The sequence below is a fragment of the Chelonoidis abingdonii genome, chromosome 2 (genome assembly GCF_003597395.2).
Source record: "Chelonoidis abingdonii isolate Lonesome George chromosome 2, CheloAbing_2.0, whole genome shotgun sequence".
In the NCBI taxonomy this organism is placed as follows: Eukaryota; Metazoa; Chordata; order Testudines; family Testudinidae; genus Chelonoidis; species Chelonoidis abingdonii.
In genome coordinates, this window is record NC_133770.1 from 19,468,191 (window position 1) to 19,488,844 (window position 20,654).

At 42.5% G+C, this 20,654-nt stretch overlaps 1 protein-coding gene across 5 annotated transcripts in view; it reads left to right on the top strand.

The window, feature by feature from the left end:
- DPP6 (dipeptidyl peptidase like 6) overlaps positions 1–20,654 on the top strand; it is a 799,862-nt gene that overhangs the window by 463,660 nt on the left and 315,548 nt on the right. For all 5 annotated transcript variants that reach the window (XM_032775624.2, XM_032775623.2, XM_032775621.2 and 2 more), the window contains one exon: positions 17,772–17,886. In XM_032775624.2, the coding sequence (XP_032631515.1) occupies positions 17,772–17,886 (115 nt within the window). The remainder of the gene's footprint in view (positions 1–17,771; positions 17,887–20,654) is intronic.

Sequence of the window (20,654 nt, forward strand, 5' to 3'; positions counted from 1 at the left end):
GTAGGAAGGTCCTGTGGTGAGGTTAAAAGAAGATAGTTTGGGGAGGCTGGGGAAGTAGCCCAGTGGATGTTTGTCTAAACTCGCTCGTGCAGACTGTTATCCAGGATCGAGGGCCACTATATAACATCTGCAACTCCACAGGGCCCTGGGCTGGAACACGGAGTAGAGGGTGGGCCTGGGGTCCCCCCAAACCTCCCAACTGCTGATCAGACACAGGAGGAGCGACCCAAACTGTGGGTTCCGCAAGAGGGGAAAGATCACTGAGGTGAAAAAAATCCGCCAATAAGCGCAGGACCCACCAAGGTAGAGGAGGAACTTTGTCACACTGGACATGAGTTATATTTTCTATAAGATTATTTGCAATTATATAACAGCGGTAGCAATAACGATTTGCATGGTTATATTTTAATTAGACAACATCACAGTGAGATTCATAAACAGTAAGAAGGTTGGAGTGAGGAGTGATATAGGTAGGTGTTTTCCCACCCTTTGGATTATGATGAGGGCAATTTCTCATTAAAAAATGAAAATGGCTGCTTTTACAAACTCTTCAAGACAGAGACAGGCTTCTGCGGTGATTGTACAGCACTCAGCCATGATCTTGACTGAGGCTTTTGCTAACTTAATACACATAATGTGTAATAATAAACTTCCAGTACTGATGGAAAGGAATAAAGATTATAAGGCTGTGTTTGCTATGTAATTCTCACTCGTCTGAGTGACACTGGTTTTCCTAGGGACCTATATATGACAGATTTACATCAAAGTTTCAAGGGGCTTGTTATGCCAACATTTTGAATACCAGCAGCCATTAGTTGCGAACACTGTGAGTGAACTCCTTGCACCGTGGAAGCCAATGGGAATTTTGCCGTTGACTTCGTGGGTTCAGGATTTCACCCCATGACTTTACACACTTGTTAAAGCACATAGTGCAGTGCTAAACATGTTCTTAATCTTGGAATCATACCATTTGGAAAGAGACTAGATCTATTACAGTAGATCATCTTTTCCATCGTCCCACTAATCACAATTATTCCCTTAACTATATTCTTGATTGCTTTGTGCAATCCAGTCTTAAATGACTTCAGCAATGGGGCTTTCCCTGGCTTCTTTGGCAGGTTATTACACAGTCAAATGAAACTCACTATGAGGAATTTCATAAAACCAAAAATTCAGCCTAAATTGCCCCGTGCTTACTGTTATCCTTTTAGTTTGAGTTATAAACTCCAGGACCATCCTAAGCCATTCCTCTACTTCTTTGGGGTTGTTTTTTTTAATATACAAATTTAAATATGATGAGCCACATCCTCACCTGCTGTAAATAGGCAGAGCTGCATTGTGAAGTCAATGGAGCTGTACCAATGAACCCCAGTAGAGAATCTGGCCCAACAGAAGGTCCTGAGTCTGTTCACGTTTATCCCTGGTTGTATACCATATCTGTAATTTCATTTCAGTAGAATTACTTCTGAAGTACACAAATGTAACTCAGAGAAGATCCGGGGCCTGAATGTGTTTCTACATGTACAGTGTTACCCCTGACTTCAATGGAGCTACACCAGTTAAAACTCATCTTGTGCTGGTCCGGAGCACCACCTCTTCCACTGAAATCTCCCCTGTCTGTGGAGGGGACATTGCTATAAAAGCACTCCCTTTGGGGAGGTACAGAGTGACATTAGGGCTGGCAGAAGGGACTGGCTGGGTCAAGAAGCTGGGAAGCTGAAGGCCTCACACCAATGGGCTGCAGAGAGCAAGGATGGCCTGATGGTTAGGCTATAGGCAAGTCCATGCTCTGCTATGGACTCTGTGTGACTGTGGGCAAGTCTAGACTGTAGTGTATGTCTGGACTGCAGTTGCTGGGTGTAGTTGCGTCTCAAGCTGGTGTGGGTCCCAGAGCAGTGAGGCTATAGCAGGGTGGGCTGTAAACCTTGGGTAATTACTCAAGAGCCTGGTCTGTGCTGCTGTGGCTTCACTGTTCTGGTACCTGAGTTAGTGAGATTAAAGCTAGTTCAGATGTGTCTGCTTGGGTTGCCATCTCTCTGTGCCTCATTTCCCCATCTGCGCAATGGGGATAACAGCACTGCCTGACGTCACAGTGGTGTTGTGAGTGCATGTAGGTTTTGAAGTTCTCACACCATCAACCAAGCTGTGCCAGTGCGAACTGCTCCCCACTGGGGAGCCTCACACACTATGTGCTAGTGTCATTGCACAGTCAGAAGGGGGAGCTCACACTTGTGGCTGGAGAGGGAGTACACAACATTGTTAGATTTTTTGTGGGTCCTGAAAAAATGGTAACTCCTTCTCAGAGACAATATCTAAAAGACCTCACATGACTAGCCAGCTTGAGTAGTTACAAACTACAGTAAGTTAGGACTGAGGAGCTAGTTTCTATGCATAGTATTAAGTCATATTAATATACATGGGCATACGTAGTGCTAACAGGTAACATCAATATTTGTCATTTGTTTTAAGTAGCCGAATAAATATTGCTGAATGAAAGGGCAACAGAAGCTGTGCTTGATGAGCTTTTGTTTTAAGAGGGTTAGGTCTGTATATTATTATTCTAATATGGCCACCTAGCTGGCAGATTTTTGGCAGGTTTGAAATAAACATGCCAGAAATTATTTTGCTGACAGCCTCCCACGTTGAAGCATTTCCAGCATTCATCCAGTGCATGCCCGTGCAGCGATTCTTTTACATTCATGAGAATAGCCCATCACAGATCCCTGTTCTAGAGTCTTAAAATACTGTAGGTGGCAGGGATTTATTGCTTCAAAGTCATCCTAGCAGGTGGACAATGTTATGGTGCAATCATAAAGAGAGAGGAAAGCAGTAACATTTATAAGGTTTAATACGCAGCTTGAGTGAAGTGTGCTTATTTTAAAACCTACAGTAACATCTGTTTTACTTTTCTAATCCAGAAACAATTACGCTTTTTATGTAGGAGGCAGGGGGAACGAACATCAAAGAAAAAGGGAGGGGGAAAATAGGTTTAAGGACTTTGGTTTGTTTGCAGAGGTCTTTTGAGCTTTGTGTTAATTCTTCACCAATAGTAGCAGTAAGCAAGTAAGTTCTTCAAATGATTGACAGTGTTTTAATGTTTCCTTTGAGCTGATGTTGGTATTATTGGTGCTCTGTTAGAGTGGAAATTTTTGTGCACTTGATTTGTTTTCATTTGAGTAATAACCACTCGGACTCAAATGACATCACTATTAAAAACAAAGCAGCATCTTTAGGATTAACAGCCTAAGATGATTTATGAGTGGTGTCTGGTTGGTTTATTTTTTTATATGCATGCTGGTATCTTTCAGTACTGGACAGATTATGCTTCTCCTCCTCATGGTGGAATCAAATGGCTCTGAGGCCCCAAATCTGAAAAGTAGTTAAGCACCTGCTTCACTCCATCTCTGCCCAGGACATAAATTAGACGTGCTTAGGTGCTATCTGAAATGGAGATGCTTTCCTGAATTAGGGCTGCAATGGAGTGGAACTGGTGCTGTTTCTTTGTGCAGGGATTTCGGGGGAGAGAAAGAAGGGAGGAGGTGCAGGGGGTGCATGCGTCTTTACTAGGGAAGCGGTACTGGGCAAGACACTTGCCAGTGAAAATGACTTTGTGAAGTCACCAGCCAATCTCCCCATTCCCAGTGGAGACATAGTGTGGCTCAATAGCTTTATGAGACGAATTCTTTCCATCTACATGCTGCAGAAGTGACCCATGTGTAAGGGGTAGATTTGGCCCCAGGTGAAGTTCAAATAGCCCCAAAAACCTCACTTAGTTAATGGGAAATTTCATATCCACTAGGGGTGAAATCATGACCCATTAAAGTCAATGGGAATTTTTGCCATTGACTTCAGTGGAATCAGGATTTCATCCCAATTAGTTCATCTCAGTAAGGACTATATGGATGTCATCCAAAGTCCATTGAATTCAGTTGAAGCCTTTGCATTGACTTCAGTGGGTTTTAGATCAGGATTCCTGTAAATGGTACAGGGTTTAGGCCACAGGGTTGGTGTCTGTAAGAACTGGTTAGTTTTTAGCTTTCATTTTTTAATGTACTTCATTATATCACTTTATCTTCAGATTAAATCAGTTCCACAGAGGACCTTAACATACCCCCCCCCCCTTTTTTTGTGGTTTCACTGTTACACACAATTAGAATGATATCCAAAGTTAACTATAAATTGGGTACTTTGAATGTAATACATATTAATACCGTCGGGCCAAGAAGTAATAAATTAATCAGTGGTAATAATAAAATTGTGGTAGGTAGCATAGATCAGGTTCTGAATTCTGTATGCTTTGTAAGTATGTTAACATCTCAAGATATTCCCTCTTCTAATATCATCCTACAAGAAACAGAAATGATTAGAAACCTGTTTCATATGCCTGAGATGTATGCATCCTTGGTTTTATAATTTGTTGTTACCCTCTCTACCCATGGTAAATGGCCCATGAACCATAAAAGAAATTTATAGCATATCTTTTCAGCATCAACAAATATTAGGAGGAAAGTTTATTTGAACTATACAATGAAATAACTCAGTGAAATATTAGCTCAGGTTCCCCTGCCCCGCCTGTCCCCTGGACTTTATGTAGTTACTCTGTTGAATTTCAGTTGATTGTCTATCTGAATTCACTGTTTGTCACACGTATAATACAACAGCTTGTTTGATTTCCCCTTGAAAATTCGGGAAAGGTATGCTTAAGGCAACAAATTGGCACAATGCATTTCAAAAGGGGGGGAAATTTGAATACTTAAAAATCATTTTTTTGTAATAACTTGAAATTAAGCTAAAAGTAGCAGAGAAAGGCTTCCTAGAAATAGGCAACTTAGGACAGGGCACTGGCTTGAGCTTTCAGAAAACAGGGTTCAATGCCTGCCTCTACTGTAAACATTCTGAGGAACCCAGAGCATGTTGCTTAGTCTCTTTATCTCTCTCTTTCCCCATCTATAAAATGGGGGTAAAAGAACTTCCTTTGTCTGTCTTGTGTATTTAAATGGTAAGCTCTTTGGGGCAGGGACAGTCTCTTCTTACATGTTTGCACAGTGCCTAGCACCCAGGGACCCTGACTCTGGTTTGGTCTTCCAGCCACTACCATAATGCAAACAATTAACAACAAAAATTAAATACTGGGGTAATAAGAAAGTAAGTGTCGTTGGACTTCATAGTCCCTTAATGCCACATAGGATCCTATCTTTAGGATTAGTTGCTAGCATTTCTCTAGAACTACTTTAATGCTTTGCAGGGTCCTGCCCCAGCTTCTGTCAGTCTGTCATGGTCTTCTCTGTGAGCTGACAGCACTGCAAATCCTGAAATGTTGGAAGAGGCTTTCTAAAGGGATGGAGCTCCCACCCCACACTTCAGCAACAGTGCTGTGCAGACTGGCTCTGCCCCCAGAGCCCCGATTGGTTAAGGAATGGAGAGAAAGTAGGTGCTGGCCTCTCCATCCCTGATCTGTGGTTGGCTAGAGCCCTGGCTGGCTAGAGCCCTGGCAGGAAATCTCTTCCTACTGCTAGCTGAAATCCCTTCCTACTCCTCCCATTGAAAACCGAGAAGCCATTCCATCAGAGACTGCAGGACTGGAGGAGAGGCTTTGTGCTGCAGAGTTTGAGTTCCTTTGTGAACAGGGCCAGCCCACAACATTTTGGCACCTGAGGCGGGGAGCTCAAATGACGCCCTCATGCCCCCTCTCTTGGGCCAAAACTTTGAAAGGTCTCAATTCTGCCTTCTTCCTGTTCTTCTCCTCTCATGGTACTGCTCTGCTACCTACCCCAATAAAGGAGAACTAACATCTTAAAATGCCTTGTTCAAAAATTTTAAGTAACACTTAACTTTCAAACGCCTCAACAGTAAATATAACTTTTCTTGTCTGCATAGTACACACTGGCATTTTTATCTGTTTGAATAATCAAAGTGGTGCTTTCTGTGCCTTCTTGGTTGCAAAGATTTGAACTTCTTCCTGAAGGTCCACAGTCTGGGCCAGCTCATGCTCTACTGAGATGGTTGCAAGGCCGACTAGCCTCTCCTGTGTCATTGTGGAGTGTAGATGTGTTTTTATTAACTTCAGCTTGGAGAAGCTGCATTCTCCACTGGCAACTGTTACAGGAAGTGTTATAAGTAATCGCAGAGAAAAAAAGCATTTGGAAAGAGGGTGGTCATCTTATTTGTGCACATATATTCCAGAACAGCCTTTGGAGCTGATCCTACTGAAATGAATCTTGAAAGGGCCTCATCACCTAAATCAGTTCATCACCTAAATGACTCGCATCAATGTTGCGCATGTGTCAGCACTGTCTCTAGTGCCCTGCATTGCTGGTGTAGGTCTTCATCAGGTATAGTGAGGAGTTTTGGAATATCATACAACATCTCAGATATACTGCTGTGTTCCTTGAGCTGCATGAAACGTTCTTCAACTGACTGTATTGCACAATCTAGCACCAAAGAATTCAACTTTGAATTGTTGTTTGGGGTCTCTTATGGGATTATCCCATGCCTCGTAATCAAAATGTTGTCTTCTTCAGTGACTCTTGTATTCTTGAATGGATGGGAAAATAGCTTCAATGTGAAGTTCCTCTGCCAACTTCTGTGCACTCTTCAGAATGTTTTGAAATCCCTCATCTGACCGGTAAGACTGTAGGTATGACTTTGCTTTGTCCAGTTGTTCCATTGCTCCAGATATATCAAGGTCAACACCTTGGAGTCTCTTGCTGACAACATTTATTTCAAACAGTATGTCATGCCACAATACTAAGCACACAGAAATTAAGTTATGTACGTTTCTGGTGATTCCATTTCCCTCTGCCACTGTTCTCCCATGAACAGTTCCTGTCATAGCATTATCCTCCATAATGGTAACTATGGCATTTTGGTGTTTGATAGGCTTTATCACCTCCATTTGACTTTCCCATTGTGTGGTTTCAGTGTCAGAGAGGATATTCCCCGATGTTGCTTCAAAATTTGCCATCAATGAGTTGATGCAGAGAAAATACATAAATGCTTTGAATTACATAAAAAAATTCAGCAGCCTCGCTAGAAGCTGATGCTACATCACTGACCACCAAGTTCAATGAATGAGAACTTCCGGGGACAAAAAAAGCTCGAGTATTTTACTCTCTGATCCGTGTCTGCACTCCTCTGTTCTTTCCTCTCATGTTGGCACCATTATCGTAGCCTTGATCTCTCATGTCAGCTATCGCAATTCCCATATCTTCCAGCTTTTTAAGAAGCACATTTGTTATACCAGCTCCTGTAGTATCATCAATGTCAATAAATTCTAGGAAATGCTCTCTGACAGTCACCACTGCAGGGACATTTTCGCTAGATTCTGTTGTTGTTACAAAACACACCATTAAAGTCATTTATTCCATATGGATGATGTCAGTGTGTGGTCCAGAATAACGGAGTAATATCTTGCTGACTTCAGATCTGTCACAATCTTCTGTTTGACTTTTGTTGCTAGTAACTGTATGATCTCATTTTGAATTGTTTTTCTAAGGTAGTGGTGTGTGTACATTTCTTGGGTGGTGACTCTTCTTAGATGTTCCTGGAGTACAGCATCAAACTCAGCCATCAGCTCCATAATTTTAAGGAAATTTCCGTTGTTTGGCACATACAGCTGATCTGAAGTGCCACGCAGTGCTAGGTTTTGGATAGCAAGCAGTCTCACAATGGCAATGAGCCTTTTCAGAACATTTTGCCAGTAAAGAGACTCTGATGCAATCTTCTCTTGATGCTGATCATCTATGGTGGCCTGTAACCTTAGTCTCATCTCAAGCTCTTTCCACCTATGGAATAATGCTCTCTTGTGATTTGCTCCCTTCTCATGGCATGCCAGATTTCCTGCCAGATTTTTCCAGTCCTTTGTTCCTGTAGAACCCAATGTGGCTGGAACATTAGACTGGAAGAGTTTGCAATAAAAACAGTATGCAACATTCTGGGTTTTTGCATACATAAGCCATGGCCTCTCCACAGTGTCACCATTGGGGATGTCACGCCAGTAATGTGTTGGATGGAAACTTCTATTTTCATTGTCTTTGGGGAACATGAAGTTTTTCACTTGCTGTGGCCCATGCAGTATAAGGAAGTCCCTCAGGCTACTGCTCAAGTGGGTCCACAATCCTGGATCATCTAGACTTAAGGAACTAAACTCAGCAGCATCTATTTCTTGTGCCTGCACCACAGCTTTTCTGATCTACACATTCCTTCAGGAATGTGCATGGTTACATCCATTTGAGATGGAGATATGGATGCTGCAGTAGCTGTCAGGTCACCTGCACTCTGACTTAACTGGAAGATCAGGGAGCTCCTCACCACTCACATCCTCACTGGGTCCGGAAGGCTCATCGTGAATATTTGTGTCTATGTATCTCAGGAGAGCTCCTTCATGCTTAGATAGAACAGCTTCCTTTGCGTTCTTTCTTTTTCTGAATGCTGCATTTTCTTCTTTCACTCATGACTGCTGTTCTGTGCCAGCTATAGTGGCTCTCAACACTCAACTGAAGGGGACAAATAAGCAGTCTGGTAGCAGGGCCTGAGTGAGAGAAGATATCAGCGTCTTAAGGGCCTAACTGGTTCCTACTACTTCAGTTGACTGCCTGTTCTCCTCAAGTAGGTTCAGGAAAGCAGCAGGAAACAGGAAGCTCCCTGAGAAGCTGATGTTAATCAGTCCAGGCTCCTGAGGGTGCTAGAAAGGTACATAAAAGGCTCCTCCTCCTCTCTCTCCCTGCAGCTCCTGCTGCTTTCTGTTCTCACCTTTTCTCCTACCAGCCTCTTATGTCTCTTGTGCCCTCCTTCCTCCAACACAGCACTCCACCAGGAATTGATGGATTTATTAAAAAGTGACAACATTTTTCTGACTAAAGGGAAGCCTCTTTTATATAGAGAACAGTTCCCAATGACAGCTGCTCTGTACACAGTTCTGTATCTATTTTTATCAGATTTTTTTTTCTTCCCCCTTCTCTGCTTAACCTTTTCAGTCTCTATTTGTTTTTCACTCTGATGGCTTTCTGCTCTATAATGCACCCTGTTCCCTTATGTTTTCTCTCTCTTCTCTGCTCCTGCTGTCATCCTGCCCTAGGTGGGGGGCAAACCCAGGAAAACTGGAATTTACATCAGACTTTCAAGTCATAATATTCAAGCAGATTCAGTTTTAGGCAAAGTGAATTCTGCCTTCCCTAGGAGAAACCAGCTGCTTTGACTTCCTCTTTTCTCTATATTAATGCTATGTGATCTATTCCAGTTTGTTCTTACAACACTGTAAGGGCTAAGATATTTGAAATCTCAGGACTGCATATTCCCTGAAATGACCTTTTATCTATTGTCTATAACTATTGTCTATAACGTTTTTCGTGAGATACAGGTTTACCTTGCTACAGTTCCTTCTGTCACGCTGAGGGCTGTAAGACAATAACAATTGATTATGACTGCATTAGCATGTTGATAGGATTACAACATTCTAGCCAAATGCTTCCACAAAGTGTAAGATCTCAAATAAAATTCAGTAAGCGTAGGATAAAATAAATCTTTGAAAAGTATATTGGCCTGTGTAGCAGCATCAAGACCTACACACTGCTGAAATCATCATTTATTGTATTCCATGCACTGCATCCAATATGAATTTTTAATATTTAGGAAGGCAGAAAAGAAACTGTGAGCTACATTTAGATTTTGCAGCTGGAACCCAGCACTTCAGAGATCAAGCTTTCCAATATAGGATCATGCAAAAATTATGTATGAATTTGTTGCATCCCAATAGTCCACCACATTGACTTGTTCAAATGGAGCATTAGATTAGCAGCTATTCAGAGCTTGTCTATACAGTGAGTAACTGCTCATGCAAGCCGGGATGTGAATCGTACAGCATACCAGCTTGCCGCACAATAACTCACCTTGTAGAAAAGCCCTTAATCTGTGCAAGAAAATCCTCCTGAGAATGCAGAAAGGTTGGGTTTTGTGGGCAAACCTAAGCCCTTGAAGAACAAATGCTGATACATTAACACTTCTTTTATCTACAGTTTCTCCAAGGACCTAATCCAACTGTCACTGAAGTTTTTCCAGTGATTTCAATGAGAGCTGGGTCCGGCTCTAAGGTATATAAAAGTCAAACATTTGCCTCAAAAGGTTTCCACTTCTCACCCATAACTATGCTTTGAATTAGGATCACGCAGTGCAGTACAGCTTGCTCGTTTGTTGAAATATTTTCTCAGGTAACTCTGGCAAACAAAATTCTACAGCTGTCTTTTATAATTATAGCAGGAGCTCTAACTCCTGGTACCACACATGTGGACCACGTATTTCCATGGTAATGAAGGCCACAGTCACTACCAAGTGCTTCCTTTTTCCTGGGAGTGAATTTAATATGGGCTGCATGGTTACCACAGGCCTCATTCTAGATTGTCAACAGAGTGACTTGGTGTGTGTTTCTTGTGGTACATTTTTTAAAACTAGAAGACACCAGGATTTCAGAAATAAGGAGCCTCACTTTCTAGTACACTAATGTTCTTTACCACCAAACCCCTCTTCTGTAGGATAGCCCCAGTTTTCATGAAGCAAAATTGTGTTCTGTAAGTCAAACTGCAGTTTGAGTTGCAGAATGTTGAGGTATCAAAGGTAGCCCATCATCCACAGCGTGGTTATCATGAACATCATCACAGCCCTGGTGGTTACAGCTCTTACTTGGCCATGTAGAGGAATAAAGGAATAACCCCTCCTGGCTCTCCTACTGAGACTGTGAATATTGCCTTGGTGAGTAGAGCAGGGACGTCTTGCCCAATACTACTCCCCCCAAAAGTGAGTGGGCAGGGAAGAGGATGAACGGGGAGTAGATGGAGACTTCGTTTTGCTCTGCAGCCTCTTCCACCTTCAACCTCCCACCATAGCCAGAGAAGCTGTGTGAGAACATGAGTTGAGTAATTTCCTCAGAGCAAGGGGGACCTGTCATAGTATACTTTCCTCAATCTGAACCTTAGAGTCCAAAAATGAGGTACTACCATGAAATCCTCTAAATTTAATTACCAGCTTAGATCTGATACGCTGCCACCAATCGACTCTGAGTGCCCAATAAACTCTGGTCTCCCCAAGACCTTCCCTGGGGACCACCAAGATCCAGACCCCCTGGATCCTAACACAAGGAAAGTAAACTCTTTCCCTCACCAGTGCCTCTCCTAGGCTTTCCCTCCCTGGGTTACCCTGGAAGATACTGTGATCCAGACTCCTTGAATCTTAAAACAGAGGCTTCCACCTCTACCCCTCCTCTCTCCCCTCACCCAGAGGCAATACAGATTCAAACTCTGTGAATCTAAAACAAAGAGGAAATTTATCTTTCCCTTCTCCCCACCAATTCCCTGGTGAGTACAGACTCAATTCCCTTGAGCCTCAACTAAGGAAAAAATCAAACAGGTCTTAAAAAGCAAAACTTTTAATAAAAAGAGAGAAAAAAAAGTACAATTTATCTCTGTAATCTAGATGGTAAATATTACAGGGTCTTTCAGCTTATAGACAATGGAGAAAAAGCCTTCTCCAGCAGAAATACAATTTAAAATACTTTCAGCCAAATACACATTAAAACTCTACCAGCCAGATACACAGTTGCAAATACAGAAACAATCAAAAGACTATAACCACCTTTCTACTCAATACTCACTATTCTGAATATATAAGAGACTGTAGCAGGGAGATTGGCAAGAAACCTGGTTGCACGTCTAGTCCCTTCCAGGACTCAGAGAGAACAAAGCAAAACCCAAAAACCACAAACAAAGGCTTCCCTCCACCGAGATTTGAAAGTATCTTGTTTCCTGATTGGTCCTCTGGTCAGGTGTTGCAGGTCACTGTTTGTTAACCCTTTACAGGTGAAAGAGACACTAACCCTTAGCTATCTGTTTATGACAGGACCAGAGAGCAATTTTCAAATAGTTTTGCAAGCCCCGGTGTGACACAGGGGCTAAGACCAAGTCAGGCTTTTTTTGAAACTCATCTTTTAATATTTCATTGCCTATTCCCACTCCCAGCTCCAGTGAGAAGTTACCAATGTCATTGACCTAATGATTGATTAGTATACTTTGTGTAAAGCACAGAATGTTACTAGAGAGTGTGGTATGCTTGATGGAATGAAACTACATAATTCTGCTCTGAAGTCTCAAGGATTTAGACATTGCCTTTGTCTGGTTAGTGGGAGAAGTAGAAGACACTGCACCTAAAAGAATATCTTTGACAATTATTGCTGTTGCTGATCCCGGCTCTCTCTTGTTAGTACTTTTGCTGTGTTTGCAGCAGTGCTTTGCAAGGGAGGAAGTGGGGAGTAGATCAAGCCCTTGCTCCATCCTTCTTCCACCTTTGCCTACTGAAGTGTAAGAACCATTTGGTTAGGCTTTGGCTGTCCTCAGGTAGAAGCACTGTGCAATTTGGATGCTTTCCTTCCATATATCCCTCTGTTCCTTCTGCTCTTGCTGTTCCCTTTTACAGGTAAGGAAGAGTGGTCCTATGATTAAGTGGCATGTCCTAGATTCTTTTCCTGGCTGTTCCTCTGACTTCCTTGGGGAAAATCACAAATCCTAGGTTTATCACCTGAAATATGGGGATCACAATGCAACCCTGACTCACAAGGGTGTTGGAGGCTAAATTAGTGAATGTTTGTAAAGATGCTCAAATGGAAGGCACTGGATAGTGTCAGGGCATTTCTATCCTCTCTATTTAGTTGCTGTCAGTCTTGCATTTCTCAAAGCTCCTAACCTACTTTTCAGATTCTTCTTCTAATATCAGTGATAAAACAAAATTATTTGTTCCTTCTAATTATATATATTTTTTCAAGTACAAAGCCAAAAAACAGAATAAACAGCTGAAATACAGATGTCACTTTCAGATGCTTACTGGCATACAGCACGGGTTCTCAGCCTGAGTTCAAGCACTTTGGTATGCCTTGATCCCAAACCACATTAAAGGAGGGTTCCAAAATTTTATTTTGTTGTGACATGGGGGTCATGATGTGGAAAAAGTTGAGAGCCACTGACATATAGCATTATCCCCAGCATTTCTCCAAGATCAAAGGGAGTGAGATTGTCACAAATGTCCCACTTTACTTACCATCGGGGTGATATTTTTTGTACAAAATAACCTCCACATCACAGCAAATGGAATTACTCTTTTGAACTCCACATGCACTTAATTTGGGCAAAACACTTTTGCTGGCCACAAAAAAAAAAAAAGAGGAGGGGGCACCTGAAACAAGAACCAGTGCAAAGTGACTTCTCCCCACCATCATCAATAATTCTTCAAACTAGGCAAAATCCCAAATTAATAGAATGTCGAGATGTGAAGATTTTAGTGCTACTATAGCTGTGAGCCCAGATTTGCTGAGTGATTATTCAAGCTGGTCAGAAAGCAGAGTCCATTGGATGTTTAATTGCCAAGGGAAATCCAGTGGAAGCTAGGAAACTAAGGCGGGAAGAAGGTGCAATAAATATTTAAGATCCTGTGAACGTGTATGTTTCAGTCTCTAAGTCTTTCTAAGTCAAACCTGGTTCTGGTGAACTTTGGCCTGATGATTTTCCTTAGCCGTAGCCAAAAATTTAGTATCACAAGGTCGTTATCACTTCCAATGTCAGCACCAGGGAAGCTCCTTGTTTTAGCTCTGTTAATCCCAGAAGGAAATCGGTTTTGCGCCATGGTGTAGTTGATCTGACTGTGATGTAGACCATTAGGTGCGTGCCATATTAATCGTCTGGATGCTTTATGTACACCTAATGTGTTTGCAAGAACCAGATTGTTATAGCCGGCAAACTCCAAAAGTCTCAATCCTTGCTCATTGGTTACTGCATTACAGAAAGGGCCACAATAATCTTGCCAATCTGCCTGTGTGTTAGTACCCACTTTAGTGTTCCAATCTCCTTGTACAATCAGGATATCTTTCTTGTGTACCTTATCGATGATGTCTTGGAGCTGATTGTAAAAATCTTCAATTTACTCATCATCATAGTCTGTTGTAGGAGCATAGACTTGTACCACTGTGATATTAAACGGTTAAAGCAATGATTGGCTGAAAATTTGCCCCGCTGCTCGCTCTAGAGGAAGACATAGAAACAATGACCAACAATTTTGATGCTGTAATGAATGAGGCAGCAATGGACATCCTTGGGAAACATCGTAAGAAGACAAAACCATGGGTCACAAATGAAATACTACAAATATGTGTCAGTAGAAGAGAACTTAAGAGAGACAAGAACAGCACTGAGGGTGTTGATAAATACAGAGCAATTGGGAGAAATATCAAGAAAGTAATGAAGGTGGCCAAGGAGATACGGATTGAAAAACAATGCTCTAAAACTGAAGAGTGTATCAATAATAAAAATAGCAAATGAGCCTTCCAGGTTGAAAAATATTTCACGAAGGAAAGATGGACCAAAACTAATGCAGTTCAAGACAAAGAAGGGAACAGTCTTACAGAAGATAGGGACATCATCAATAGGTGGACAAACTACTGCTCTGATCTATACAACCACCAGACGAATGGAGATCCTAATGTCTTAGACAGCCCAGATTCAGCAGAGAAGGATGACTTTCCAATACTACAGGAAGAAGTGAACATAGCTGTGAAATCACTCAAGAACAGAAAGGCTACAGGTATTGACAACATCCCAGCAGAATTTATGAAATTTGAAGGAGAAATATTAGATGTACTCACGAAGTTTTGCAACAAGATCTGACAGACTGGTGAGAGGCCCTCCACATGGACACAGTCACTAATCATCACTGTGCCAAAGAAAGGCAACCTGCAATTGTGTCAAAATTACCGGACCACAAGCTTTATTAGCCATCCTAGTAAAGTGATGTTGAAAGTCATACTGAACAGCTTGAAGCCACAAGCAGAGAGTATCATTGGTGAAGAACAGGCTGGCTTTCGTACTGGAAGTACCGCAGAACAGATTTTCAACCTTCCCGTTCTATATGAGAATACTTACAACACCAGCAGGACATCTACCATGTCTTTGCTGACTTCAAGAAGGCATTTGACAGTGTGTGGCACAAGGTTCTCTGGGCAACCATGAAGAAGTACAATGATGGTCGTCAGCTTATTCTTACCATTAAACAACTGTATGCCAAGGCCAGCGGTGCAGTTCCCGTCATTGGCACAATAGGAGGGTGGTTTTGCACCACTGTTGGAGTCCGGCAAGGCTGCCTTCTTTTGCCCACACTGTTCAATATCTGCTTGGAGCACATAATGATGATGCCCTAGAAGATCACATATGCACAGTCAGCACTGGGGGGGCGAACAATCTCAAATCTTCGGTTCACTGATGACGATGGCCTGGCAGGCAGCGAAGATGAACTTGCCAACCTTGTGAAACGACTGGATGAAACGTCCGCAAAATATGGCATGGAAATCAAGGCAGAAAAAAACAAGCTGATGACAAACAAATGTGGTGAAATCAGCTCACATATTACTGTCAGTGGACAAGAGCTGGAGGCAGTGAAACAGTTCAAGTATTCGGGAGCAATCATCACTGATGAAGGATCCAAGGCAGAAATTCAGGCAAGAACTGCGCAAACAACTGCAGCAGTGGCAAAGCTAAAGCCAGTTTGGAGAAATAAGAACATCTCCCTGGAATCCAAACTGAAACTGCTGCACGCATTGGTCATCTCCATTATTCTGTATGTGTGCAAGACATGGACCCTTATGGCAGAACTTGAATGGAAAATACAGGTAGTAGAGATGAGATGCTTCTTTAAAATCCTGGGCATGTCCTACTTTGACCATGTCACTAATGAAGAGGTCAGCAACATCATCACCCAGTGTGCTGGGTCATATGCAGACCTCCTGATGACCGTGAAGAAGTTCCAGCTGAAGTGGTATAGCCATGTAACAAGACCATCTGGCCTATGCAAGATCATCCTCCAAGGAACAGTACAGGGGAAGAGAGACAGAAAAAGAGGTGGATTGACAACATAAAAGAATGGACAGGAATGGACTTCGTGGAGACTCAAGCACTGACACACAATTGTCGGGGTGGAGACAATAGATTGATTGCTCATCAACGATGATGCCCCAATGACCAATGCAGTTATGGGAGTAATGATGATGATTTCATAGAATATCAGGGTTGGAAGGGACCCTAGGAGATCATCTAGTCCAACCCCTTGCTCAAAGCAGGGCCAAGCCCCAGACAGATTTTTGCCCCAGATCCCTAAATGCCCCCCTCAAGGATTGCACTCACAACCCTGGGTTTAGCAGGCCAATGCTCAAACCACTGAGCTATCCCTCCACTTCATAAAAACCACAGTCAGAAATGCCAGAGAGATCAGAAACAAAATTATATGGTAAAACCTCAATGTCCATCTTATCGGTAAATAGCAGTGTGGCTTTTTGAATGTTTGGGGCCAGGCTCAGAGCTGATGCATAAGACTCACTTCCGATATGTCAGTGAACAGAAGAAGGTCTACATTGATGCAGTATGTTTGGAGGAGCAAGAAGAAGGTGTAAGTCAAGGAAGTGGGTGGCCTGGTTTATCTTCTATCTACTTACACCCTCCTGTATACTGCTTTTCTTTGTACTCCTCTCTGGTGCCTTGGTGTGAGACTTCCTGAGAGTCACATTAAAACTCTTTACACTCAGACTCAGTGAGGGGAGGGAGGGAGTTGTTACACTGTGGTAAGTGGGCGTTAGTCTAAGCGAGTCTTGGGGTATGTCCAGACTACCCGCCATATCGGTGGGTAGCAATCAATTTTTCGGGGATCGATATATCGCGTCTCATCTAGACGCGATATATCGATCCCGAATGCACTTCCGTCAACTCCAGAACTCCACCGGAGCGAGCAGCGGTAGCGGAGTTGACACGAGGAGCCAGGGACGTCGATCCCTCACCGTGAGGACCTGAGGTAAATCTCGATCTAAGATACTTTGACTTCAGCTACTCTATTAACGTAGCTGAAGTTGCGTATCTTAGATCGATACCCCCCCGCCCCAGTGTAGCCCAGCTCTTGGTCTACTTGAGGCTACGCTGGTGCGATATGCATGTTGGGGCGTTGTAAGAAGGCGGTGTTTACATGACTGTAGCTCCCTCTAGAATTCCTGCACTCATTCACACCCACCTGTGACTCTGGCTTTTGGCCATTTTAAAGGAATGTGCATCTCACAGCTCTTTTGAGCTAACTCTTTTCCATTTTAGATACGATGACTGCACATATTTATGAAGTCCTGTAGAGTGACTGCCAGATGATGGCTGCTCCAAAACCTGTGCTCTGGGGGACGGGGCACCCACATCAAATACTTCCACAAAGGAAGCAGCAATGATATGACCTCCCTCACTCTGGAGATTGGGGAGAGGACCCTAGCATAGTGTGAGCGCTGACTAGCCCTGAGGAGGTATGCCTGGGCACTGCTGTCACAGCAGACAGAGGCTGACGAACTGTGCTGGTAAGGTAGGGTGAGGAGGAAGGAGTGTAACCAGGGTGACTGTACAAGGGATACCCTTTCTACTCTCCCTTCAAAGCATTCTGACTGCTCCTCCCATAGATACACACAGTTACCCAAGAGGAGTCATCTCAGATATGGATTTGGTTCATCATATTTATTGGTCCTGTACTTTGATCGAGAGTGAATCAAATAAACACCAGAATATGGTACAATGACATAAACTGTAGTCTGAGTGGCTGTTTGTGCTACCATCTTCACAGCGATATATGGTACCGTGTAAAAAAAATGCACTGCTGTTTGGATTTTGTTGTTTGTTGCCTTGTTCTGATGCCTTTACTTAATATCCCCTGTCCTTTGTTATTTCTAGGAGCTGGTGGGGAGTAATCCTCCACAAAGAAACTGGAAAGGAATTGCAATTGCTTTACTTGTTATTCTGGTTATCTGCTCTCTGATTGTCACCTCTGTTATACTCCTGACACCAGGTATTTATAACCTTTAACTCGCTTGCGTTCTGCTTTTCTTTTGTAATTTTGCACTTCCAAGGGCAGAGACTTGATAAAGTGAATGCAAAGTAGAGATCAGATAGTTTCCTATTCTTTAACATTGGGTGCAGAACACTGTCCAGAACATTGTTTTATATCAGGACTCTCTAGAGTGCTGATCCAAAGCCCTTTTCAATTGATAGAAGAATCCATTTGACTTCAGTAGGGTTTGGATCAGACCCCAGCTCTGTATTTTTCTAAGAATGTAAAACGCAACCGTGTACTACACAGCTTTGTAGTGGAGTAAATAATTTATACTTCCCAATGAGTGATCTTTAAATTTCATCTTTCAGCCATATTCTGTATGCCTAGCCTTTGTAAATGACTTCTCTTAGGATGACTGCCAAGTACCAGGCAGAGGCCAATGGACATGGCAGTATCAACTTAAGTATAGCTATGCCAAGATCAGTGGACTGACGATCTGGGTCCTAGTATTGGAAACACACCACGGCATTGTAGGATTTATCAGACGGAAGGTGGAGGTTTGGCTAGATGGGGTAGGGGGCAGTTGCAGTGTTTGACATCTGAAAAGATGTAGCTGTCAGTTTAGCATTGTGGGATAAGCACATTAGCTGGATGTTTGTGCTAAAATGATCCACAGTGAAGTAGTTAAGGTTACTGTTTAAACTTCATAGTTGGGTTTCAAAGTTAACACCTCATTGAGATTAATCTTTCTGTTCAGGGCACATTGAGCTATTTTTTTTAAGTTTTCTGCTGACTCAGCTTGCAATCATCTAGGTAGGTAGAAATTTTCCTGCACTGAATCTTCAGAGCTAGTAGTTGGTGAACAACTTGTCATTGAAGTAATCTGCTGTGACTCAAAAGACATATAGGGAACAGATATGATGAGTAAGCTCTTATTTTTACATAATAACGTCTCTGTGTGTGCATAAGCACATGTGTGCATACATATATACCTTTTCTCTCTTGGGATGTATATATATGATATAACTATAGGAACACACAGAGCAAATAAAATGTAGGGAAATGTTCCTGTAAATAATAGTGCCCCTACAATTGCCACCCCTATACCAGTAGTCCTGTTCCTGTTGGCCTGCTGCTGAAAACCTCTTCCTTTCTTTGTCCAGTTACTCTTCCCTCATAGCTACATTTAATAGATCTATCACTTACCTGGAACCAGCTCTCAGTTTAGTCCATTGCTTTGAGCCACTGCTCCAGTGGCCCACTCTGCAGTGTCCCCCCAGGCTTGCAGTGCATAGATCTTCAGGAATCAATCATGAGCATGATGCAAATACCCTAAGCAAGTAGCGTCTGAGGTACTTTGGGAATCCACTGCAGAGTGCAGGATTACTTGGGAGGGATAGCTCAGTGGTTTGAGCATTGACCTGCTAAACCCAGGGTTGTGAGTTCAATCCTTCAGGGGGCCATTTGGGGAAAAAAATCGGTCTGGGGCTTGGTCCTGCTTTGAGCAGCGGGGTTGGACTAGCTGATCTCCTAAGGTCCCTTCTAGCTCTGATATTCTGTGCATACAATACAGCTTTAAGCAAAGCAGCAGTGATTAATTGTATCCATGCCTAGCGCATGATGGTGGGGTTTTCATGCAGGGTCAGAGTCAGGGTATGCTCTTCAGAAAGAAGGGTAAGTGGTAGGTGTGGAGAAGGGAAAGGTTAGATGGCTGGAGTCCAATAATTGAGGAAGAGGTTTTTATATACCTTTTTAAATTTCTCTTCCAAATTGATCAAAACTTTTAAAAAAGGTTTTAACTCTGGATTCAATTTCCAGTTAGGCTGAGATTCATGCTGGTTCAAATGTTTAAGAAGAAGGTCACTCTCCCTGTTTTAAGCTAGCCCATAAATTATGAGCAGAGTTCATTACACGCATTAGAAAGTCTAATCAGTAACAACAGTGCTTAATTTTCAACTGTTTTTTTATTTCTTATTTTACAAAGCCCTACTAAAATTGTGATATTTCAGTCATTTATATTCCCTTAGACTTGCAGGGGCAGCATTTTCAAGTCCTGTGTCTGCTTGTCTTAGTGGATATTTGCTAGTGAGTATCTGCTTGTGCAAAATTGCCCACAAAACCCATAGTAGTTTGTGGCTTCAAATACAGTTTTGTGTGAGTGCAGCTGTTCCAGCCTGCTTTGAAATGTAGGACCAGTTCCTGCTGCACATTCACATCAATGAAAAAACACCCAAAAACTTTCCTTGAGTCCAGTGTTGTAGGATTGATATGTTACCAAACAATATTTACCCCCCCTTCTCAGAAAAGGTGATAGGAACTAATATGTAAAACAAAACAAAGTAGAAGAGGCTTGCTATCAGTTGGCCCAGTCCTGCAGTGCTGTCTCAATCAAACTTCTCATTGACCTCAGTAGGTGTTTTGCCTAAGAAAGATCCTCAGGATCAGGCTCTGTATTTGGAAAGCAAAGCTAAGCAATGACTTTGTGCATGTTTCCTCTTAGGGTATGTCTACACTGCAGCTGGAAGCATGCTTCCCAGTGCAAGACACCACCAGCTGTGCTCAAGCTAGAGCGCTAAAAATAGCAGGGTAGCTAGGGATTATGTGTGAGGCAGCTCAGGCCTGGTCTACACTACGCGTTTAAATCGATTTAAAGAGTGTTAAATCGATTTAACGCTGTACCCGTCCACACTACAACGCCCTTTATATCGATATAAAGGGCTCTTTAAATCGATTTCTGTACTCCACCCCGACGAGAGGAGTAGCGCTAAATTCGATATTAACAA